Consider the following 20,589-nt stretch of genomic DNA (forward strand, 5'->3'; position numbering starts at 1 on the left):
TCTCTAAATTCTGCTTTATAGAAATTTTAATTAAAACAGATACAAACATCTTTCGTAATATGGCTTGTGTTAGTGAAATAATTAAACTGTCTTTTCACACACTCGATTGATTTTGAATACCTAAATATTTAATATAATTTAATATACCAGATAATCCATACTAATATTATAAATGCGAAAGTAACTCTGTCTGTCTGTCTGTTACTCAATCACGCCTTATCTACTGAAGTCTGAACCAATTTGCATGAAATTTGGTATAGAGATATTTTGATACCCGAGAAAGGACATAGGCTACTTTTTACCCCGGGACATAGGATAGGTTTTATCACAGAAATCCCACGGGAACGGGAACTATGCGGGTTTTTCTTAGACTGCGCGGCCGCGGGCGAAGCCGCGGGCGGAAAGCTAGTAAGTACCTAAATTAACAATTGGTAATATTGTTGATGCATTAAAATTTATTTCTTATATAACAAAAAATATAAATTTTCCGATAAATCGCTAAACCAAACTATTATAATGCTCCGTAGTTAGTATAATCCCACACCAGCCACAACATAACAAAAGCCAACCTGCACTTCCCTTTTACGTCCCGAGGGCATCCAAAGGGTCTGAAAAGGTTTGTCTGTGGTTGCCTTCCGGCTAAACGTCGGCTCACGTGAGGTTTGTTTTACATTTCACTACAGAATAGTCACGCAAATACATATTTGCAAAATCAAAAGCGACATTATTTTAGAAGCTGGGCTTCTGGCTGGAATTTCGTTTCACCTGAATTGGTCTTTTTATCCCTTCTTTTTTATATATTTGTAAAATATAGGTAGGTAATAGGTAATTTAAGGATCAATAATTAGTTTTAAAGTTCTTTATTTTTTTTTGTTATATTGTGTCATGTGTGGTAGGTAGGTACATATATCGTGTGAAATTTATTTCTGTGGCATTTGGGAGACACCTGTTAACTCCAAAAAGTTAAATTTTCAGGAGAAGCAATTTAACACATTATTGGCTGCTAAAAATCGAATATAAGATATAAATGATTTGTGTCATACTTTAATGAAATATCATATATTAATCATATTTTCGCTTGTATAGTTTACAAAATTGACGCATTAGTTTAGCGAATAATGGACTTATCAGATTTTAACCAAAAAAAAAATACTGCAGTGGAATGGACTTATCTCAAAATGAGCAAAATAAAAATAATAATTATTTCATTGCTATTCATTTAATTAAAACAATTTTACGTTATTTTTGTTAGGTATATTTATTTATTTCTAAGTTAATTTCACAATGGAATCACTGTTATGGCTAATTTTAATAAAAGTATGGACTTAACAGGAGTGTACATGCAAAGAAAAATTTAAATAAAGGCACATATCAAATAAATACCAAAATAAAAGAATCACTCATTTGGATCCTAATCATAATCTTCTTCGCTATCTGAGTAGTTTTCCAAAACAGAAGCTGATTGGTTCAAATTAGAATAGAAATCGCCAAGGTAAGAAAAATGGCTCGAGATTTAGGTCAAAAAATAATGTACTCTGTGATTTAGGTGTAAGTCATTCAACGTTGCAACGAGTTGTTAAAAATGAGCTAAAGTTAACCTAACCGCTGCGCTTTTCGCAGCTTGTATGCTACAAGTTGCGAAAAGCGCAGTGGTTAGGTGATAAAGATAAAAAAATACTCCTTGAAATATGTCGCTTACTGGTCTTATATTGTGCCTCCGCTGGTGAAGCGTGGAAAAATATTTTTTTCACAGATGAAGAAATTTTTCCGATTGAACAGTCTCATAACCGCCAAAACGATAGAGTTTACTCTTCTAGTCGCCCTGGAGCCACATCAATTATCCCCCATCGGCAAAAACCTGATTCAATCATGGTTTGGCGTGGCATTTGCGCAACAGGAAAAACTCCTCTCGTTTTCGTTAAAAAAAGGTGTGAAAATGAATCAAGAAATATACCGACGCGATATTTTGGAGAGTGTAGTTCTTCCTTGGAGCCAGCAGCACTTCGGCGACCAACCGTGGACTTTTCAACAGGACTCTGCTCCATCTCACAGGGCCTCAAATGTGCAGCAGTGGTGTATGGACCATTTCCCAGAGTTCATAAGTTCCAAGGAATGCCCTCCATATTCACTAGACCTTAATCCAATGGATTGCGTATGGTCAATTCTAGAGGCGAGGGCCTGTGCAACTTCACACAGAAGTGTCGACGCGCTGAAGGCAACACTTACTCGTGAGTGGACAATATCTGAAGATAAGGTACGGAAAATCGTCGAAAACTTCAGGAAACGTTTAAGCCTTTGTATTAAAGCTAAAGGTGGTTATTTTGAAAATAAATAGATTTTTACATTAAAATAACACTGTATTTTAATTATTTAGTAGTCACCGTTATCTATACCAAATTGGAAATATAAATCCAAATCTGATAAGTTGCAATAATTATCATGTAGGTATCTCATGTTTTTGGTACATACGCGGTAACTGGGACTTAACAAATTTTAGTCCATAGGCATAAAGCTTGGAATTAACATTTAGGTATGTACTTGTTATATTAGTTATCAGGTTTAGCATCAAAAGTTATTAATGATAAGTATAATATATCTTGATTGTAGCAAAAAATCTTGGATTTAACAGGAGTGTACCATTTTTTTTCATCTGCTTCCCGTGGACGTAGAGATATCACGTCTGGATCAAAAAAATCTGCGCTTTCTGTACTTATCAAACATGTACCTATCTAACAAAATTTTGCTATGCCTTCAAGCCACACCTCCGCCCGTCGGAGTGGGGAGCGTGAGGTTTTTTCGTTACGGAATTTCTCGATTCGGTCCCCGCGCTCAAGGCCCGCGATAGAAGCTATGCAATAGCTTAACAAGCAAATTAAAGTTAATAGTCCGCAACTTTGATGCCAAAAAATTAAAATAGCAACAATTTCACAGACATCTACATATACATAAATTTGAAGGATTTCGACACGAAAGAAGTCCCATATAAAAGCGGCGCTGCGGGTGCCTAAAATATTGTTACCAATAATTACCTATATTCAAATTAAATGACCCCAAAATATTATAGTTTTGAAAAGAGTTAAAAAAATCAATTTCTTAGTTTGAGTAGAGTATTATGGATGTTTATTTGTTTATTTAAAAGATAAATAACAAAAATAACATGTATAACATTACTATAATGTATTAAAGTTATGATCTATTGTATTTAGCACCCATACAGAGGTATTCCGGTTGATAATGGCGATATGTGAATTGTGAATATAAGTACTACAATGTAAATTTGTTTTCGTAAGAGTTATGGGGGCAACGGGGGCAACCAAAAGGGGGCAATTCATGATCTTTTACAATATGGCCGATCTGTCAAATTTAGTTCATACTTTAGCCGTGGGACGAATTTCGTGGCACATAGCTACCTTGTAAAAATTGAAGTTAATCACAAAGTTAATGCAACTGAATAATTTTAAATTCAGTACAAAAATAATAGATTAAAATAACTTATAACTTGAATGTTTTTTTATAGTATTGTTTGATGTTTATTAAATATATTATAATATAAGGCATTATTGTGTCTACGCACCTTTAAGTACATAACTATGTTATCTGTAGTACAAAACGGTATTGATCATCTGTCCTATTTTGTCTATGACTGCATCACATGACCATATATTTTGTTCCCGTGATCAAATTGAGAAAATTCAAAAATAATTACGCGCAATGGCCAAAGTGGAAGTTGATATAGACATCCATGAAAATTCTCTTGATATAGATAACAGGTAAATTGATTCAATAGAGTTGTATTTATGAACAAATATTATCGTATTACATAACTGTAGTCGTGTTAAGTGCCATTGAAGGTCAACTTTTTACTTTTGCGATTTAGCAAACATCTTGTCAATATTATTGTATTAGATTTTGTGTTATTGTTATACATTTTAAAATATTCGTATAATATTGCAGTGATGAAAAGGAGTACTTGGGAATGGTAGAAGGCGGTCCTTTCGGTGAGTTTAAAAAAAAATGTAAACAGTTTTATACATGTGTGTTTGTTTACTAATAGATACTTCGTGCAGGACAATTTAATTATCTTAGTGTACAATCAAGTGATTTTTATTGAATTAACGCATAACAAAGTAAATTCAATTACGTTCCAGGAAGCGGCGACTGTGAAAGGTCCCAGCTAGTTACACATACGTTTCTTGATGGCAATGACGACGATAATAGTTCATCTTATAACTTCAGAGACTTGTGTAAGTAGAACTAATTCATACTCATGCCTTGTAAGCACCTTCAATAGACTCATAAAGTGATTAGTGAAATAATCTCATTATTCTTCTGATCTATATGTTATTCATGTATCCATGGATATTGTATGAATTTAGTCTTCATTATAATTTATTGTTATTCATAGCTGGAGCTGTGACTTATAAATTGGTACAGATGACTGGAGAAGAATCTTCAAACATGGCATCTAATTCACCTACACATGGTAAGTGTCCATTTATAAAGTGTGCTTACAATTCCATCAAAATACTAGTTTATTGTGGTAGGTCCAAAAGTGTTTTACACATTATTGTGCATTATATGGCACCTATTCACCAGGCACAGATGTAGTACATCTATATTTTGCTAGCAAGTTTTTCAATACTATTTACTAATGAAAGATACAAATGAAGACTACCTAAAACTATGTCTGTGGTCGAACAATCAAATAGTTAAACCCTTATTACTAAAATCCAGCAATCTATGAAATAAATAACTGTGAATATCCTTAAGTAACACTAACATAACTGTATTATGCAGTACTTTGTATGATCGTTATAATAATAAATGAAGAAAAAATATGTGATAATAATAATGATAAATGTAAAAATTCTATTTCAGTTCTTCCTAATGGAGAGTTCTATGTAATAAGTAATCCAGTAGAAGTATTTGGTGCGTCTGCTCAAAAGAAGGTTATTACGAGGCGACAGCCAATACAAGCTAAAGCTGTGACAGCCAGAAAGGTAATTAATTTTAACACCCTTTTATCAACTTCATCTGAATATAAATTTATAAAGAATAAAAAAAATTCGATCCGGGGCGGTTGCTTGACCAACTCGGCCACTCGTGACCCTAGCCGAGTTGGTCAAGCATCCGCCCCGGAATGGCGCGAAAGGATGCGGGTTCGAGTCCCGCCTCGTGATCGAATTTTTTCTATTCTTTATAAATTTATATTTATAAAGCATTTGAATGCCATAAAACCAAAAATATCAATTTCATCTGAATTTTTGTAGGTAACTGACCCCTTCAGAATTGATTTTGCCTAAAAACAAATATAATGCTATTTTGTACACTTTAGAAAAATTATTTACAAGTGACAATATAATAATTTTATGAGTTTAAAGAATGTATAGTTTTTTGAACGATATTCATCTAAACACATATCCTATTTGTGTGTAAAACCACACAGTTCTTCAGGAAGTACCATTACCGTTAGTACCGTCAGTACCATTAGTTAAGTTTTCTACAACAACCTGCAAGTGGAAACTGTTGACAATTAAAATTATTAACATTTTGTTATAATACCAAATATTAGGATTTAATGTTAGGACCTTACTTAGCAATATAATTACTAATGTAATTAATTCCATCAGCGTGACGACAAACGGCGAGCCACTCACAACGAAGTGGAAAGGAGACGGAGAGACAAAATAAACAGCTGGATAACAAAGATAGCTGCGATGGTGCCTAACTCTGGTCACCCAGATAGTGCAAGCAAAGGGGGAATTCTTGCTAAGGCGTGCGATCACATCGCGGAGCTTACGGAAAAACAGAAGAAGTAAGCTATTTCATATTTTTATTTTGTATATCACTATTCACTACATAGTATTAAACAAGTCGCTTTCTCTGTCCCTATGTCCCTTTGTATGCTTGAATCTTTAAAACTACGCAACGGATTTTGATGCGGTTTTTTTCAAGAGGAAGGTATTAGTATATAATTTATTAGGTTTTAGACAAAGTGGGCGAAGCCGCGGGCGGTAAGCTTGTTCACCATAAAATTAAAAACACCGTAAGTTTAAAACTCACAAGGTTCTAAACTGTTGAACTGAGAACTGTACCATCAATTTAACACATTATTTCTCGTTAATTTATTAACAGTCTGATTTTGAATACACACTGGCTACCGTACCTGTCAGTAACTTGTTGTTTTGCAAAATTGCCTTGTACAAATATAATTATGTGAACAATATCTGTTTGAGAACAATTACCGAATTAATTGTATCATAGGTATAAAAGAAAATTATAATCTAAGAGATAAATTTGTTTTTTGTTTGATTGTAAACTACTTTTATTTCCTCTATTATTTTCAGATTAGAAAAGCTAGAGATTGATAATGATAAACTAGTATTAGAAGTGTTGAGGCTGAACCAAGAATTATCGGAACTAAGGAAAGAAAACTCTTCCATGCGACTGCAATTGGCTGACAATTGTATCGTCGCAAACTTACAACAACGAGCAAAAGGACAAAAATCTTAGGAGTTAATAAAGACTATTAAATTTGGTGCTGAAGCAATAGTGTTAGTGGCATTGACTAGATTGTGTTGAACTAGTGCATTGTTTGTGGCTATCTATGAATAGAATGGTGGGTATTGCATTCTATATCATTGTCATAATACATGTGAATTCATAGCGTTTTAATATAAATAAATAAATAAAATAAAATAATTGTTTGCTATAAGCAAATCTAGGATGGATTTATTTAAATTGATAAGAGTATTGTTTTTTGATCATATTCTATGATAATACAAAGCTTAGAGAAAGTGAAAAAGTTGAGTAAGTGGTTCAATTATATAATGTCAAAACACCAATTAGTGTAAGAGAAAATATTCCAGAGTAAATAATGAAATGTTCATTGATATTTCCTAAAATGCATTAATCCACAAGCTATTTTTAGTATAGACACTCGAGTTTTTACAGGGCATCTAACCTAACTTAGTCACTACTTCATGAATTAGACCACTATTATTTCATTAAACGGTTAAGACTTAAAAGCCGAGAGCTTCTTGTTGTGTTCATTAATAAATATGAACGCAATTATATTTATAGAATTCTTATAAATCGTAGGTTGATTGAATGTAGAAATAAAATTCGATAACCATATATCATAAATGATGGATGGTCTTTAATTTATTTTTTGTGAATCTAGGAATCATGCTTTTTTTGTTCTTATTTTTTTTTGTAAAACAACCATAATATTAAGTAATCAGTATTTGTTGTAAAATTAGTTATATTTTTATACCTGTTACTATTAAGATTATTGTTTTTTTTTTTAAATATATAATTGATTTCTCATGTCAAAAATTTTAAGCCAAACCAAACCAGCAGGTCTGATTAGATGACAAATAGCTTCTGAAAGTTGAAATGCCTTCAAGTTTCTGTGATTGAATACTAAATGAGGCACTAATGTTATTTATATTTAAGAACTTAGTTAATGTTAATTTTGTACATATTATTATAAAATCTATTGTTTGTTCCATATCACTTGATAGCCCAAAAGCACACGAATGATAGAATGAGAGAATCATATACAAAATACATTAGTGCTCTTGGGTCCAAACGTTCAATAAAAATTATACGACGTTGTAGAATTATGGTGTTTCATTTGCCCTATTAACACAAAATATATTAATAGGTACTTTAAAATTTTATTAAGAACTAACTGCACGCCCCGGTTCCTTGAAATTTTTTTTATACTTTCAAAATCTCATTTGTGGCAAGCAAATATTTCTCAGCGCAAATGGCAGTTGCAGTTAAAATATTTATAGATGTGGCCACGCCCCACACCTAGTTCACGCGCGTAGATCAAATTAAATCCATAATAATATTATAAATGCGAAAGTAACTCTGTCTGTCTGTCTGTTACTCAATCACGCCTAAACTACTGAACCAATTTCATTAAATTTGGTATGGAGATATTTTGATACCCGAGAAAGGACATAATTTGATAAAATTTTTATCCCGGGAAAATGACGTAATCCCGGAAATCCCACGGGAACGGAAACTGTGCGGTTTTTACTTTGACTGCGCGGGCGGAAACCTAGTACATATAATCTTTACATAATATATTGAGAAGTAATCACTGAGTATGCAACTTAAAAATATGGTTTGCAAGAAATAACCGCTAATAAAATATAATATGTTTGTCATCATACAAAGATTTTGTTAGCAATAATTAAAATCGGGTTGCAATTATTCGTGTTCTGTAAATAAGCATGACAATGATCAGCAATTTAAACACAAACTGGCTACGGGATGTCAGTACCTACTCCCAGACACTTCCTGTGGGCCATAAAGCTTAGCAGACGCCATAAAGCTCTCAAAATAATTAAAAAGTCATCGAGACTCTTTAATTAGGTATAGATCAGTCATTGCAGTTTTGTGTGTAAATCGTTGTGCCCACAGGCGATTATCCCGTAAATGGTACCTATGCGTTTCATGTAACACTTGGATTTTTCTCGTTTTATTTTTAAAAAGTTATTATTTATAACAATTTAAAGTTTTTTTATATTATCTGCAATAGTAACGGAATAATCGCCTACACAACGACTACACCCCTTAGACTTAGCTGTAAAAAAATAAGTGCTGTTCAGAATGATAAACATTGCAGACTGATTTATAAATATTGGCTTGAACACAAGTTGCTGTCCAACTATTAATTTTAGCTTACCAATTACATATTTCTGCTCACAAATATACCAATATTTTGCTAACCGTTTAAATAACACCCTTATATTAATACAGCCTGTAATAGTCTAATATGTTGCCAAGGACTTCTAAGTCCAATTAAATAATAAGAAATTATAATATTTAGGGTACAATAAAGTAAACCAATGCATGATCAATAATGATTTATTTTCTTAGTTTTCTAATATCACAATAAAAAAATCTGAGTTATAGTCAGTTTTCCACCGGGACGTCTGAAAATGCCAGCTTTTCTTGTATCTGCATACATTGTACTGATCTCATTTGATGTACATTTAAATTGTACGAAGTTGTAAATTTTTTACCGCAAAACTTACAGGCGAAAGGCTTCTCCCCTGAAACACAAATATAAAGAAAAGAAAAAGAAAAGAAAAGAAACATTTATTTATCAAGGACAGCACAACACACACACAAAACATAAAGAAATATAAAATTATACATGTAAGTACATAAATAACACAAAGCTAAACAAAGTCTGAAGAAGCAAAATATTTTTAATTTGATTCAATCATAAGTGTTGTAAATAATATCATGGTCTAACAAAAAAGAGAAAATATTATGTAGTAGTATTCTGATATTACAAAAATAAAACAAAGCTCATGGGCCCTGTAACACAATGGGCAACATTGGCCCAACAAATGATCGTCGATGTTTGCCGCCATTACGGCGATTAATTATTATTAATAAAACAGCCGATCATAGACATGCCTACTATCGTGATTGGCCCTACTCGCCCATAGTTGCCCACTGTGAAGGGGGCCTATTAGATAGGTAATCAAGTAATATTTAATATTCACATATAAAAAATATACAACAAACCTGTATGAAGTTTCATGTGTTTATTGAGCGTGGCGTGTCTTGCAAAATCTTTAATACAATATTTACATTTAAAGGGCTTTTCTCCTGTGTGACTTCTGTAACAATAAAAACTGGTTATTTAGCTCATAAAAAAGCCTGTGTCCCTTCTGAAAGTCAATATTTGTACCAAATTTCAATTTTCAAGTAAATACTATTTTAACGTGAAACTAACATCCTTAAAATCTTTTACATAAATTTACCAGCTTACCGCCCGCGGCTTCGCCCGCTTTCTCTAAAACGATTTGAGATTTAAACTATCCTATCAAGTTGGATCGAAGTGCACATGGTGTGCGAATTTTATTATAATCGGATAAGTGGTTTAGGAGTCCATTGACAAACACGTGACACGAGATTTATATATAACTTAACTTCGATGTAAGACAGATGTCTGTCCTTTAACTCTGTCAATTTTTTCTAAATTCTAATAAATACTCACTTTAAATTAACCGCCCCGTGATTCCTTAATTATAACAACTTAACAAGTGATAACTGCGTTAAAAACAACCGACTTCAAACTTGCACTTGGAACATTTACAAATACAGACAAAAATGCTCATAAAATAAAAACTACTGGGCCTATCCGAATAAAATTTTTATGGGACCAATTCGACACCATCCCGCATCAAACAAAAAGAGAATCACGTAAATCGGTTCAGAAACCTCGGAGTAATCGGTGTACATACATTAAAAAAAAATCATACCGGCTGAATTGATAACCTCCTCCTTTTTTTTGAAGTCGGTTAAAAAGACAATTTATTGAGGGGAAAAGCCGGAAAGGAAATCGTAGAATAATTTTTATATATGAAATTGTGGTAAAATATCAATATAATGAGTAATTCCACAAAAGATAAACAAATATACTAATGTATCTCGTTAACCCTTCCTACGATTATCTTAAATGTAGTATCGGAATTTATAGGATATGATACTAAATGTTTATTAAATAACTTTAATTGTATTTTTGTTTGTTTATTATGCTTATTATTACCTCATATGTACAGCAAGGTCACCCTTCCTATAGAAGCCGGCGCCACAATCTTCGCACTTGCAGAGATAATTGCCGCTATGTCTCCGCAAATGCAGTACATAATTGGAATTTGTTGAACAACACGCTCCACAAATTGAACATATGAATTTCTGAAAATAATATATTCAAGATATTATGAGTAATAATAAAATGAAAAATCAAACGCCACTTGTGTAGCCGCTTGTACAATTTCTGGGTTTTCTATTTAACTTATCTATAGATAAGTTTTACGTACAAGTAAAAATGTTAAATAGGCTATCAGTGATATAAGATATTATAATTTGCCATATTTTCAGGAAATGCAAAAAGCGGGATTAATTTTCGAATGGTTTTTTTGGCAGAAATAAAAGTTGTGGTACGGGAGCTACCAACGTTTTAAAAAAAGTTATTTTAGTATAGTTGGATTTTTGATATGCTGTTTCTCTTGCTATTTCGGTTAGAGTCCGGGCTGTCTGGCTGGCGGTAGTGGTTGCGTTTATTAGTGCGCATCTTATCTGCACAGGAAGATATACTTAACTTTAGTCATTTTTTGACGCGTAATTTTTAATCTTTTGCCTTTAGATAGATCCATCAGACATAATTTTTTTATGGCAAGATGTTTTAATCGTTGTTTAATGGGTGCTATACGCAATTTTTTATTTAAAATAATTAAAATGTCATCGAAATAAGTGAAATTACATCAACATGAGTCCGCTTAAAAGATAAGTAACTAATAACTTTATTACTTATATTATATTATCTTTTTTTAATACTTATATTAAATAATTAGTAAACTAATATTTTTAATAGATGCTTTCATATTTATTACACTTTTGGGTATTAATATGAATTTGATGATATGTATTTGGTTTTTATCAAGTTTACATTTAACGTCCTATTTGAGGTTCGTTGGGAAAAGGAGGCACCATGGTAGATTGTTGCAAAAAAATTGTAAATAGTAAAATGAATATTATACTTATATAGTATAAGTAAATAACACAGTGATTACTTATCCTTCACGGGGACTCATGTTGATGGAATTTCACTTATTTCGATGAGATTTTAATTATTTTGAAATAAAAATTGCGTCTGGCACCTATTTAACAACGAAAAAAACGTCTTGCAATAAAAAATGTATGTCTGATGGATCTATCTAAAGGCAAAAGATTAAAAATTACGCGTTAAAAAAATGACTTTAAATTCTCCTATACGATTGAGATTAAATTTGTCATAATATTGGAATATTTGACTGAAAAGTTTGTTTGTTTGAACGCACAAATTTCAGGAACTACTGGTCCGATTTGAAAAATTGTTTCGGTGTAAGATAGCCCATTTATTGAGGAAGACTATATATCATTACGCTGACCAACAAGAGTGGAGGCACGCGGGTGAAGCCGTGAAGCGCAGCTAGTAATCAATATAAAGCATATACACTGTAGATATCTGAATAATATACATGCCTTTTCTACGGGTTTCTTAGATACAACTCCAGTGTGTGTTGATTGATGCATTCTAAGCCGTCCTTCCGTACTGAATGTTAATGAACATATATTACAGCGATACAAATCAGGATTCTGCAAAATATAAACAATTTTTATGTTTTTACATTTTTGGGTATTATTAATTGACTGCAAAAAATGATGATACTCAAATTTCATTAGATCTTTTTCTTAATGTTAATATCAAGCTTAATATGATATTTTTGATGTCATTTTTGTTATTTAAACTAGTTAAAAAACAGTTTAAAAAAGTTCTGTCTTGGACGTCCGTGTGTCTGTATGTGCGGAGGATTTTCTTGTTAACACGATAGCGACCGAAATACTTTACTAATCGAGTCTTTTTTTTTCTCTTACGCTTGAGTATGCTCAGGAATAGAGGCATTGCATTTTTCAGGGTCTGATTCGATGTGGTTTAATTGTTATTAAATAAACAAAAAAAAAATATCGACTGTTCTCCATAATTTTAGTATATCTATATATATATTCTTTATTTTTTTTTTTTTTTTTTATATTTATAGTGTACTCAAAATTCACCATTATAAACTCGATTCTTTATACTATAAGCCAAGGTTTAAAAAAATAAGTTGGTAGTCAGTCCCTTAAACCTGCGCAGTTTCACATCTAGGTGGGGCCACAAGAAAAATAGCTCATTATTATGGTACCGCTTTCTTTACTTTTCCAACTGTTTTATTTTATTTCTTTTTTATATTTATAGTGTATAAATAATCAATTTTATTCTAAAGGATGAGATTATGAGGCGTGCACTTTTGGATTTTCCAAACTATTTTATAAATTATTTCAATTTGTTTGTTGACAAACTGTTTTGTTATGGTATTTGTGTATTTTTGTATGAATTACCATATTTACGTTTACATAATGCAACAAAATCCCCATAGTACTCGTAATGAGCCCATAAAACCGAACAACTTTTCCCAAAGAACATATTATGACAAATTCTAATATTACTATCGCAAATACATAATTGTCATTGTAAATTTATGATAAAGACCATATACGGAAAATCAAATACATTTTAGTGATTTTACTTTTCCCTATTTTTTTTTTTTTTTGCATGCCGTACGGCCGTGTGTAAGCGAGAGGGAATGATAAGCGCCGCCATTTAAGATTCGTTCCTTTAATGAAATACGTTATACTATTTTACAATTTGGGAGTAGGAAATGAAATTCATGCAAAACTCACCATATGTAACGCAATGTGTTTTATGAAGAACTCTTTCTTTGAAGAAAATGTTTTCCCACAGTAATCACAGATCATGAGTTCTTTCTTAAACTGAGACTTTACAAGGACTTTTAACTTATGCGTTTTACTCATATGTAACTGAAGACCTCTAACGGTTTTTAATTTCAAATCACACATTTTACAATACTTTTCCTCTATAGAACACTTATTCTCTATAGGCGATAATGGTTTTTTAAAAACTACATTTGATTCTTGTATATATTTTTCTGGTTCATTTACACTTGTTTCTATTTGATTAGAATCTTCACTTTGATTTTGAGTTGATTCATGATTTGATTTAACACTTTCTATACTTTTATCTTGTACTAAATTAACATCTTCTGGAGTTTCCTGATTTGATATTTCAATTTCTTGGTTATAATCGTTTGTAAAATCTTTTAATGTTATAAATTCATCCAAAACATTGATTGTGCCTTCCACTTCTTCGAATTTCTCTATATTATGTCCTGATTTGTGAACATCTTCAAGTTTTTCACCAAACAGTATATTGTTTATAGTAGGTGTTGATGGTGCCCATGCATTTGGTATCACTGAAATATGGTAATTTGTATGAAAACCGTGATTATTACAACAAAAATATAACAATTTTATGTTTATGCACAATCATTTTAAATAACAGCTTCTGACTAAGTTTTATTTTGTTTAAATATGGTGTTATTTCTACATAACATTAACAAATACACCCTTTTTTGCCATATAACTCAGGACTATTACTTTAATTGATAAAAATATTTTATAGTGTTGTGTACTTCAAGTCAATATAAATCTACTTACTACTTACTTGGAGGAGTAGCCAATATAGCATCCAACGAAAAATTATCAGTCCCATCATTTTTCAAAGCATTCTCCAAATTTTTATCAATAACACATCTATTTTGTACATTATTTACAAAATTCACATCATCTTCTTGATTTTTGTCATTTTCTATGTTAAATTCGTTTTGTTCTGTGCAAATGGCGTCAGGGGAAGTTGATTTTCCTTTGGTATAAGTTTGTTCATTATCTTCATGATTTGTTTGTTGAGATGTGTAACAATGATCGTTTATAATTGACCGAGGAGTTGAAAATGGACTGAAGCTGTGAACAAAGATATATAATATACTAGCTGTTCCCCACGGTTTCACCCGCATTGCTCCGCTCCTGTTGGTCTTACCGTGATGATATATAGCCTATAGCCTTCCTTGATAAATGGGCGATAGCCCATAGTAGTAGTAGCCCTAGTATCTAACACCTAACACTGAAAGAATTTTTCAAATCGCACCACTAGTTCCCGAGATTAGCGCGTTCAAACAAACAAACAACTCTTCAGCTTTATAATATTAGTATAGATAAGACAAGGCATATAAGACACTAGATCTCAGTTGATTTTATGAGATCATCCTTTTTCTTATTACAAATTTAAAAGTGACACTCACAACACACCATCTGCCTCTTATCTAAGATTTCACAGTGTAACTGTGGAACCAAATCTGGTGAATTTTGAAACTCAGATAGATTTTTTTTTATGCTGCGATAGGGGAGCGCTTGGCCATGATCTCGCCTGATGGTAAGCTGAGATGTGGCCTAAGATGGAGCCTGCTTCCCTAGAATGTACCTGTTCACTCTCCTCTTGAAGACCCCCATATTGTACTCATGGGGGAACACAGATTCAGGAAGCATGTTCCAGTCCCTAGCGGTTCGAATGAAATCCGAATGAAGAGAATGTCGATCCGAACCGCTTAAAAATTTAGATTTAGCCATGGAAAAAAAGTATTTCGCATTAGGAAATGAAATAGTTAGCCTTTCACACACTAATATAAACATTATAAAATAAGTAAACATCAATATGAAATAACATTCTGTTCTCACCTAAAATCCAATCTAAATTCCGTATCAACCGAAACATCATCCTGCAGCCAATGCGAGTCTAGTGAATTATCAGATATATCGGCTTCTTCCTTTATAACTTCACTGATGATACGAGCCTCATTATCTGGTATCTCATCGCCTTGGAGGATGTCCTTCATGAAATTACGAATGCTTGTTGATGTTGATACTGAAAGGCAATTTAAAGTTTTTTCGTATAATATTTTGTATTTATGAGCTGTGGTGTGGTGTGGCGTGGCGTGCCGTGACGTGGCGTGGTTAAAATCTGTCTTCACAGAAGTAATTACTATGTATGATATAATTACCATTGTCATCATCTTTGTTTTTATTAAAGTTTAGTGTTTCATACTGATCATTTATTGGGTACCTGAAAACAGAGTAATATAGTAATTATGATTATCTTACAAGTAAAAAATTAAATAAATGAAATTGTATATTACATAATTTTATCCTAATCAGATTGAGCACAAACTATGCAATCTTTTGAGTCTTTTAATGTTGTTAGAAAATTATTATTTATATTATTAATTATTTTTGATGGAATATTTTTATTTCCTCGGATATAAAATAGTGTCAACAAACATTGTAACATAACACTACTATCGAACTACACATGCAAGAAAGTCATAAAGAAATGGTTACAAACACTATCTTTTGAAGAAACCGAACAATTACTTAAAGGACCACTGAGCTAACACACATGCCTTCACTCACAAACAATGACACATACTCACACACACACACTCTCACACACACACGCAAACACACACACACACACACACACACTATCACGAACACGCGTGCTGCAAACCGCAAAATAATGTACTTTGTGTTTTTCTTTTATTTTTTTTATTAATTGTATTAACTTCCATTACATTAGATTATTTACCTACTTGTTAACTCTCTACTGTCCATAACGTATGTATATAACCAAGAAGCGCAACTCAGGGTCCCAAGACACAAGTATTTCACTTAGTTTGGGATCCACTGTCGTACTTTAATTGAAAAACATAAAGTGGACAAATAAATTTATTTCATTTCATTTCATTTAAATATTTCAAGATTTTCCATAGGAGAATCTCCTCTCTCCACTCATGCATCTGCATTATTCAACTCATACTTGTCTGAAGTTTTGCTCCTTGGCTTTTATCACAAGCTTTTCAGAAAGCTGGAATTTTAAACACTAAATACTTGTGGTTAGATATTAAAATAAGAAATGTAATTTTATATTTACCTGATTTTGGAAGAATCGTCATTAACTAGGAATGTACTGAAATCAACACTGTCACCACTTTCTTTCAAATACAAAAAGTTTTTCAACTTCTTATCAGAAGTTCTACATGATTTCTTAAAATTACATGATATTTTCATACAAGAATAGCATGTTTTACAGAGCTGAAATGTGAAAGCATCATTTCTCTTCACCTGGAAATGTTCGCAAATGATAATCAATAGTATCGTTTATATTTTATATATGCAATAATGGATAACATTATTTCTATAATAAAATTTTAATGAATCGTTAATAATAGGTCTAGGAAAATTAAAAATGTTAACAAAACAGTTGATACCTGGATGCCGGTTGAATAAACAAACAGTCTCCTGTTCTTTTCAGAATATGTGTTAAACTCTGAATCATTGTATTTAAGTAAACAGCCTCTGCAAATACCTTCCATACTTTTAAAACTGAAATAGCATAAATACAACTTTACGGTAAATTTGGTAAATCTGTTTTGTTGTAAAGTATGTTGTGTTGTTTAGTGTTTAAAACTTTTTATTCCACCAGCCACCTGCACAAAGAGTAAAGTAATATAAGGGGTGCACCTGCACCATCACATTTTGAATTATGCAGTTGATATCAGTTGATATTTTTTGTCAAGTGTCAATGTCAAACTCGAATAGGTAGATAAAAAAATAGCTTTGTTAAAAACAACCGACTTCAAAAACGCAAAAGTAAAAAATAAAATAGATTTGACACGAATCAAACGAGCCCAAACTCGATAAAGTTGAGTCTGTGGTTGAGTCAATATATTACTGAGTTCCTATGGCCACCTTCCTATTCCATCATCAAATCGGTCATGATAATGTTTCGTAGCTATCCAATTTACAAACGTATACGAAATTTCAACTCAATCGGTTACCGGGAAGTGAATCAAAGTTATACTTTGTACATTTCAAATAGTCATCAAGTACAGACAAAAAAGCTCATAAAATAAAACTACTGGGCCTAACCGAAAAAAATTTTTATGGGACCAATAATTCGACATCATCCCTCATCGAACAAAAAAAGAATCACGTAAATTGGTTCAGAAACCTCGGAGTAATCGGTGTACATACATAAAAAAAATACCGGCCGAATTGATAACCTCCTCTTTTTTTTTGAAGTCGGTTAAAAAGAAGAGCAACTACAGAGTAAACAATACAATATTTATTCGCCACGAAATAAGTCCTACGGCCAAGGTAGAAACTAAATTGGCCCTATTGTAAAAATGGTAGAAAAGTCTGGCTTAAACTCCTTATACATTATATTCAATATTTTAATACTGTTCTATATCCGAAGCAAAATATTATGGTTCTAATGAAATGAAGGATTGCCTTCAAATACTTAGATAGGTACATAAAAGTGTGTTATGATTAATAACTTGTAACTTTCAAATAATTTCTCTTGTGCGCAGCTCACATGCGAGTCTGACTAGCGTAATATCATAATTCATAACCGATCTTTTTATTATGTTAGAAAACCTTTAAACACCATATAGTTATTTTATAATTATTGTTCTCATCTTATCGACAATATTGCGATACAAGTGAGATATATAAATTTTTTGTCTTAAAAAAAACAAATGGGCATTTGATTTAAATAAATCTGGCAACATTATTTTACTCGCTGTCGCTGACAGCATTGTACAAGTCTATGGGACTTGTTTCATGGCATTTCAGAATTGAGATTCGTTTGTACCACAGAACAGTAAAAACTAATAGAAGTGCTATTATGTCATAATTAGTATGAAAACAATTTGTACTAATTACTCTGTGATTAATTGCTGTTACACCTCCTCCACACTACTCGCGAAGTTGAACGAGGTTAGACGAATAGAATAGTGTAGAGGGGCAGTTCGGCTTACTTCGTCCAACTTTACCTCGCCTCGGTCGACTTCCGTTTGTTGTCGGTTTTTGCGCCCGAGTCAAAGGGCACGAAGTTACCTGAAGTTCGTTCTGAATATGAACGTATGCGTTCCTCGCGAAGTTGAACGAGTGTGTAGTGTAGCACCGCGGACTTCAGTCAACTTCGGCCGAGTACTTCGCCGAGGAACTTCGCGAGTAGTGTGGAGGAGGCATTAGGCAAAAAATGTTACCTACATGGTGTTAGTGAGTTACTGCTGTTGGCTTAAAGTATATATTACAATAGGCTGTTGGACTTTTTGCTGTGACTTTGAGGGTATTATCCAGTATTATTGAGTATTATCCTTTTTACTCTGATTGACGTTTTAAAACTGCAGTTGCTGTTATCTGTGTGAGTCTTAGAGTGTGAGTTTGGTGTGAGTCATGTCAACTGTCATGTCGATTGTCGTCATGAAAATTATTGAAAATTGAAATTGAAATCATGATATCAGATGATATCAATAAACCGTGCAATAAACAATGACAGTCTCTAAAATTATAACATCAATGAATTAAAATAACTACAATGGGTGATATTGAAAACAGTCAAGTCGAATTGACTATAAACAGACCGATTAGAATTATACATTTTAGTGATGGTACTCAGGAAGAAATTGAAGAAGACACCGTAGACGGAGTAAGCAGTGCTAAACCTGAAAATAATGTTGATCCAGTGAGTAAAAGCATAATAAGGGTTTCACAGCTTTTATGCTATAGATGATTAATTCACATTTATTTTTCAACAATAAATTCAATTTCAGAAATCTTTAGCATGGGCACCATGGTTTTCCTATTACGCTTGGAAATCAGGCACAAAAATATTAGACGCAGTGGACTATGCTGGGGAAAGCTTAGCTAATTTTTTCGGTATCACCACACCCAAATACCAAATAGAAATCAATGAATATGAAAGAATGCAGGAAGAAAAGAAAAGTTTAGAGGAAGAGTCCGTTGGTTGGGTTCCAAGGAATGCGGGTGGCAATATACCTTTAGTATTAAATGAGCCTGGTAAAGGGAATAATAATCAACCTCAGAGTCAGTGAGAGATTATGCTCAGCTTTTACTGTATAGAAATGACTGCATTTTGGATATGTCATAATTTTTTAATACTGTCTTAGAATTAATTAATTTATAGCTTTTAAACACTGCTTGAGTGTTAAAAATTAATAATATATATATGGCTATTGCTTAATACTATTAATTATTTTAATACATTAATAATTTAACAGTGATTCAAATGGGTAACTGATACACAACATATATAGATATACCTTTTTATCAAATATTTTGTCCTTGCTATGAAATGTATGTTTTGGTATCACATTTATAGGAAACTAGCTTTCCACCCGCGGAATCGCCCGCGCAGTCAAAGGAAAACCCGCATAATTCCCGTTTCCGAGGGATTTCCGGAATAAAACCTATCCTATGTCCTTTCTCGGGTATCAAAATATCTCTATACCAAATTTCATGCAAATTTGTTCAGTAGTTAAGGCGTGATTGAGTAACAGATAGACAGACAGACAGAGTTACTTTCGCATTTATAATATTAGTATGGATTGCTTCATTATATTATTATTTATTATGTCATTCATAAGTTTATGTGAGTCTAGGATTCTGCACTGCACATTAGCCAGCCTACAGTATGAGTCAGCCAATCTCTACCTATACATTAAAATAATATGTAATTATGCTAATATACCTAAGCACTCGGTTTCACTCGCATTATATTTTAACTAGGTGCCTTTCCGCCCGTGGCTTCGCCCGTGTTTCCAAAGAAAAACCCGCATAGTTCTCGTGCTTGTAAGTGCATTTCTTAATATTCCTTGGTGCAAATTCAAAATATGGTATGGTGCCCTTTTAAATACCTACTAATTGATGATATTTTGATGTTACCAAATTGTTATATTTGAATTATGGAATATGATTATTTTTTTGTCAACAAAGCAACAAACATTAAACATGCAAATATTGCATCTTGTATTTTGATTGATAAATACTTGAAAGTATTACTAGTCTGTGGTATTACTTATTCTACGGAAGGAAAACAATAAAACACATGTTTTATTATAATATGGTATATTTATAATAACAAATAATAGTTGATACATAACTTTATAGCTATATGTAGGTATTTTTTTTCTAAATACATTGCTTAATAATTACTTAATCTTAATAATTTTTTATAATTTTAATTGTAAA

At 32.3% G+C, this 20,589-nt stretch overlaps 3 protein-coding genes across 3 annotated transcripts; 2 read left to right on the forward strand and 1 right to left on the reverse strand.

Annotated features, from left to right (window-relative positions):
• The first annotated feature begins 3,645 nt into the window (after window positions 1–3,645).
• LOC123697428 (upstream stimulatory factor 2) lies at window positions 3,646–7,625 on the forward strand. Its single transcript, XM_045643945.1, has 7 exons — window positions 3,646–3,770; window positions 3,955–3,998; window positions 4,149–4,244; window positions 4,406–4,483; window positions 4,879–5,000; window positions 5,631–5,815; window positions 6,348–7,625. Exons 1-7 carry the CDS (start codon window positions 3,712–3,714, stop codon window positions 6,511–6,513), a joined length of 750 nt encoding a protein of 249 aa, XP_045499901.1. The 5' UTR covers window positions 3,646–3,711; the 3' UTR covers window positions 6,514–7,625.
• Window positions 7,626–8,870: 1,245 nt separating this feature from the next.
• LOC123697479 (zinc finger protein 333-like) lies at window positions 8,871–17,016 on the reverse strand. Its single transcript, XM_045644008.1, has 10 exons — window positions 16,800–17,016; window positions 16,463–16,653; window positions 15,534–15,595; window positions 15,211–15,397; window positions 14,144–14,439; window positions 13,303–13,892; window positions 12,064–12,177; window positions 10,586–10,734; window positions 9,559–9,653; window positions 8,871–9,074 (listed from the first exon to the last, which is right to left on the reverse strand). Exons 1-10 carry the CDS (start codon window positions 16,902–16,904, stop codon window positions 8,935–8,937), a joined length of 1,929 nt encoding a protein of 642 aa, XP_045499964.1. The 5' UTR covers window positions 16,905–17,016; the 3' UTR covers window positions 8,871–8,934.
• A 1,806-nt stretch (window positions 17,017–18,822) lies between these two features.
• LOC123697271 (protein FAM177A1-like) lies at window positions 18,823–19,725 on the forward strand. Its single transcript, XM_045643732.1, has 2 exons — window positions 18,823–19,063; window positions 19,152–19,725. Exons 1-2 carry the CDS (start codon window positions 18,917–18,919, stop codon window positions 19,431–19,433), a joined length of 429 nt encoding a protein of 142 aa, XP_045499688.1. The 5' UTR covers window positions 18,823–18,916; the 3' UTR covers window positions 19,434–19,725.
• The last annotated feature ends 864 nt before the right edge of the window (window positions 19,726–20,589 follow it).

The sequence above is a fragment of the Colias croceus genome, chromosome 14 (assembly GCF_905220415.1).
Source record: "Colias croceus chromosome 14, ilColCroc2.1".
NCBI classification, from domain to species: domain Eukaryota; kingdom Metazoa; phylum Arthropoda; class Insecta; order Lepidoptera; family Pieridae; genus Colias; species Colias croceus.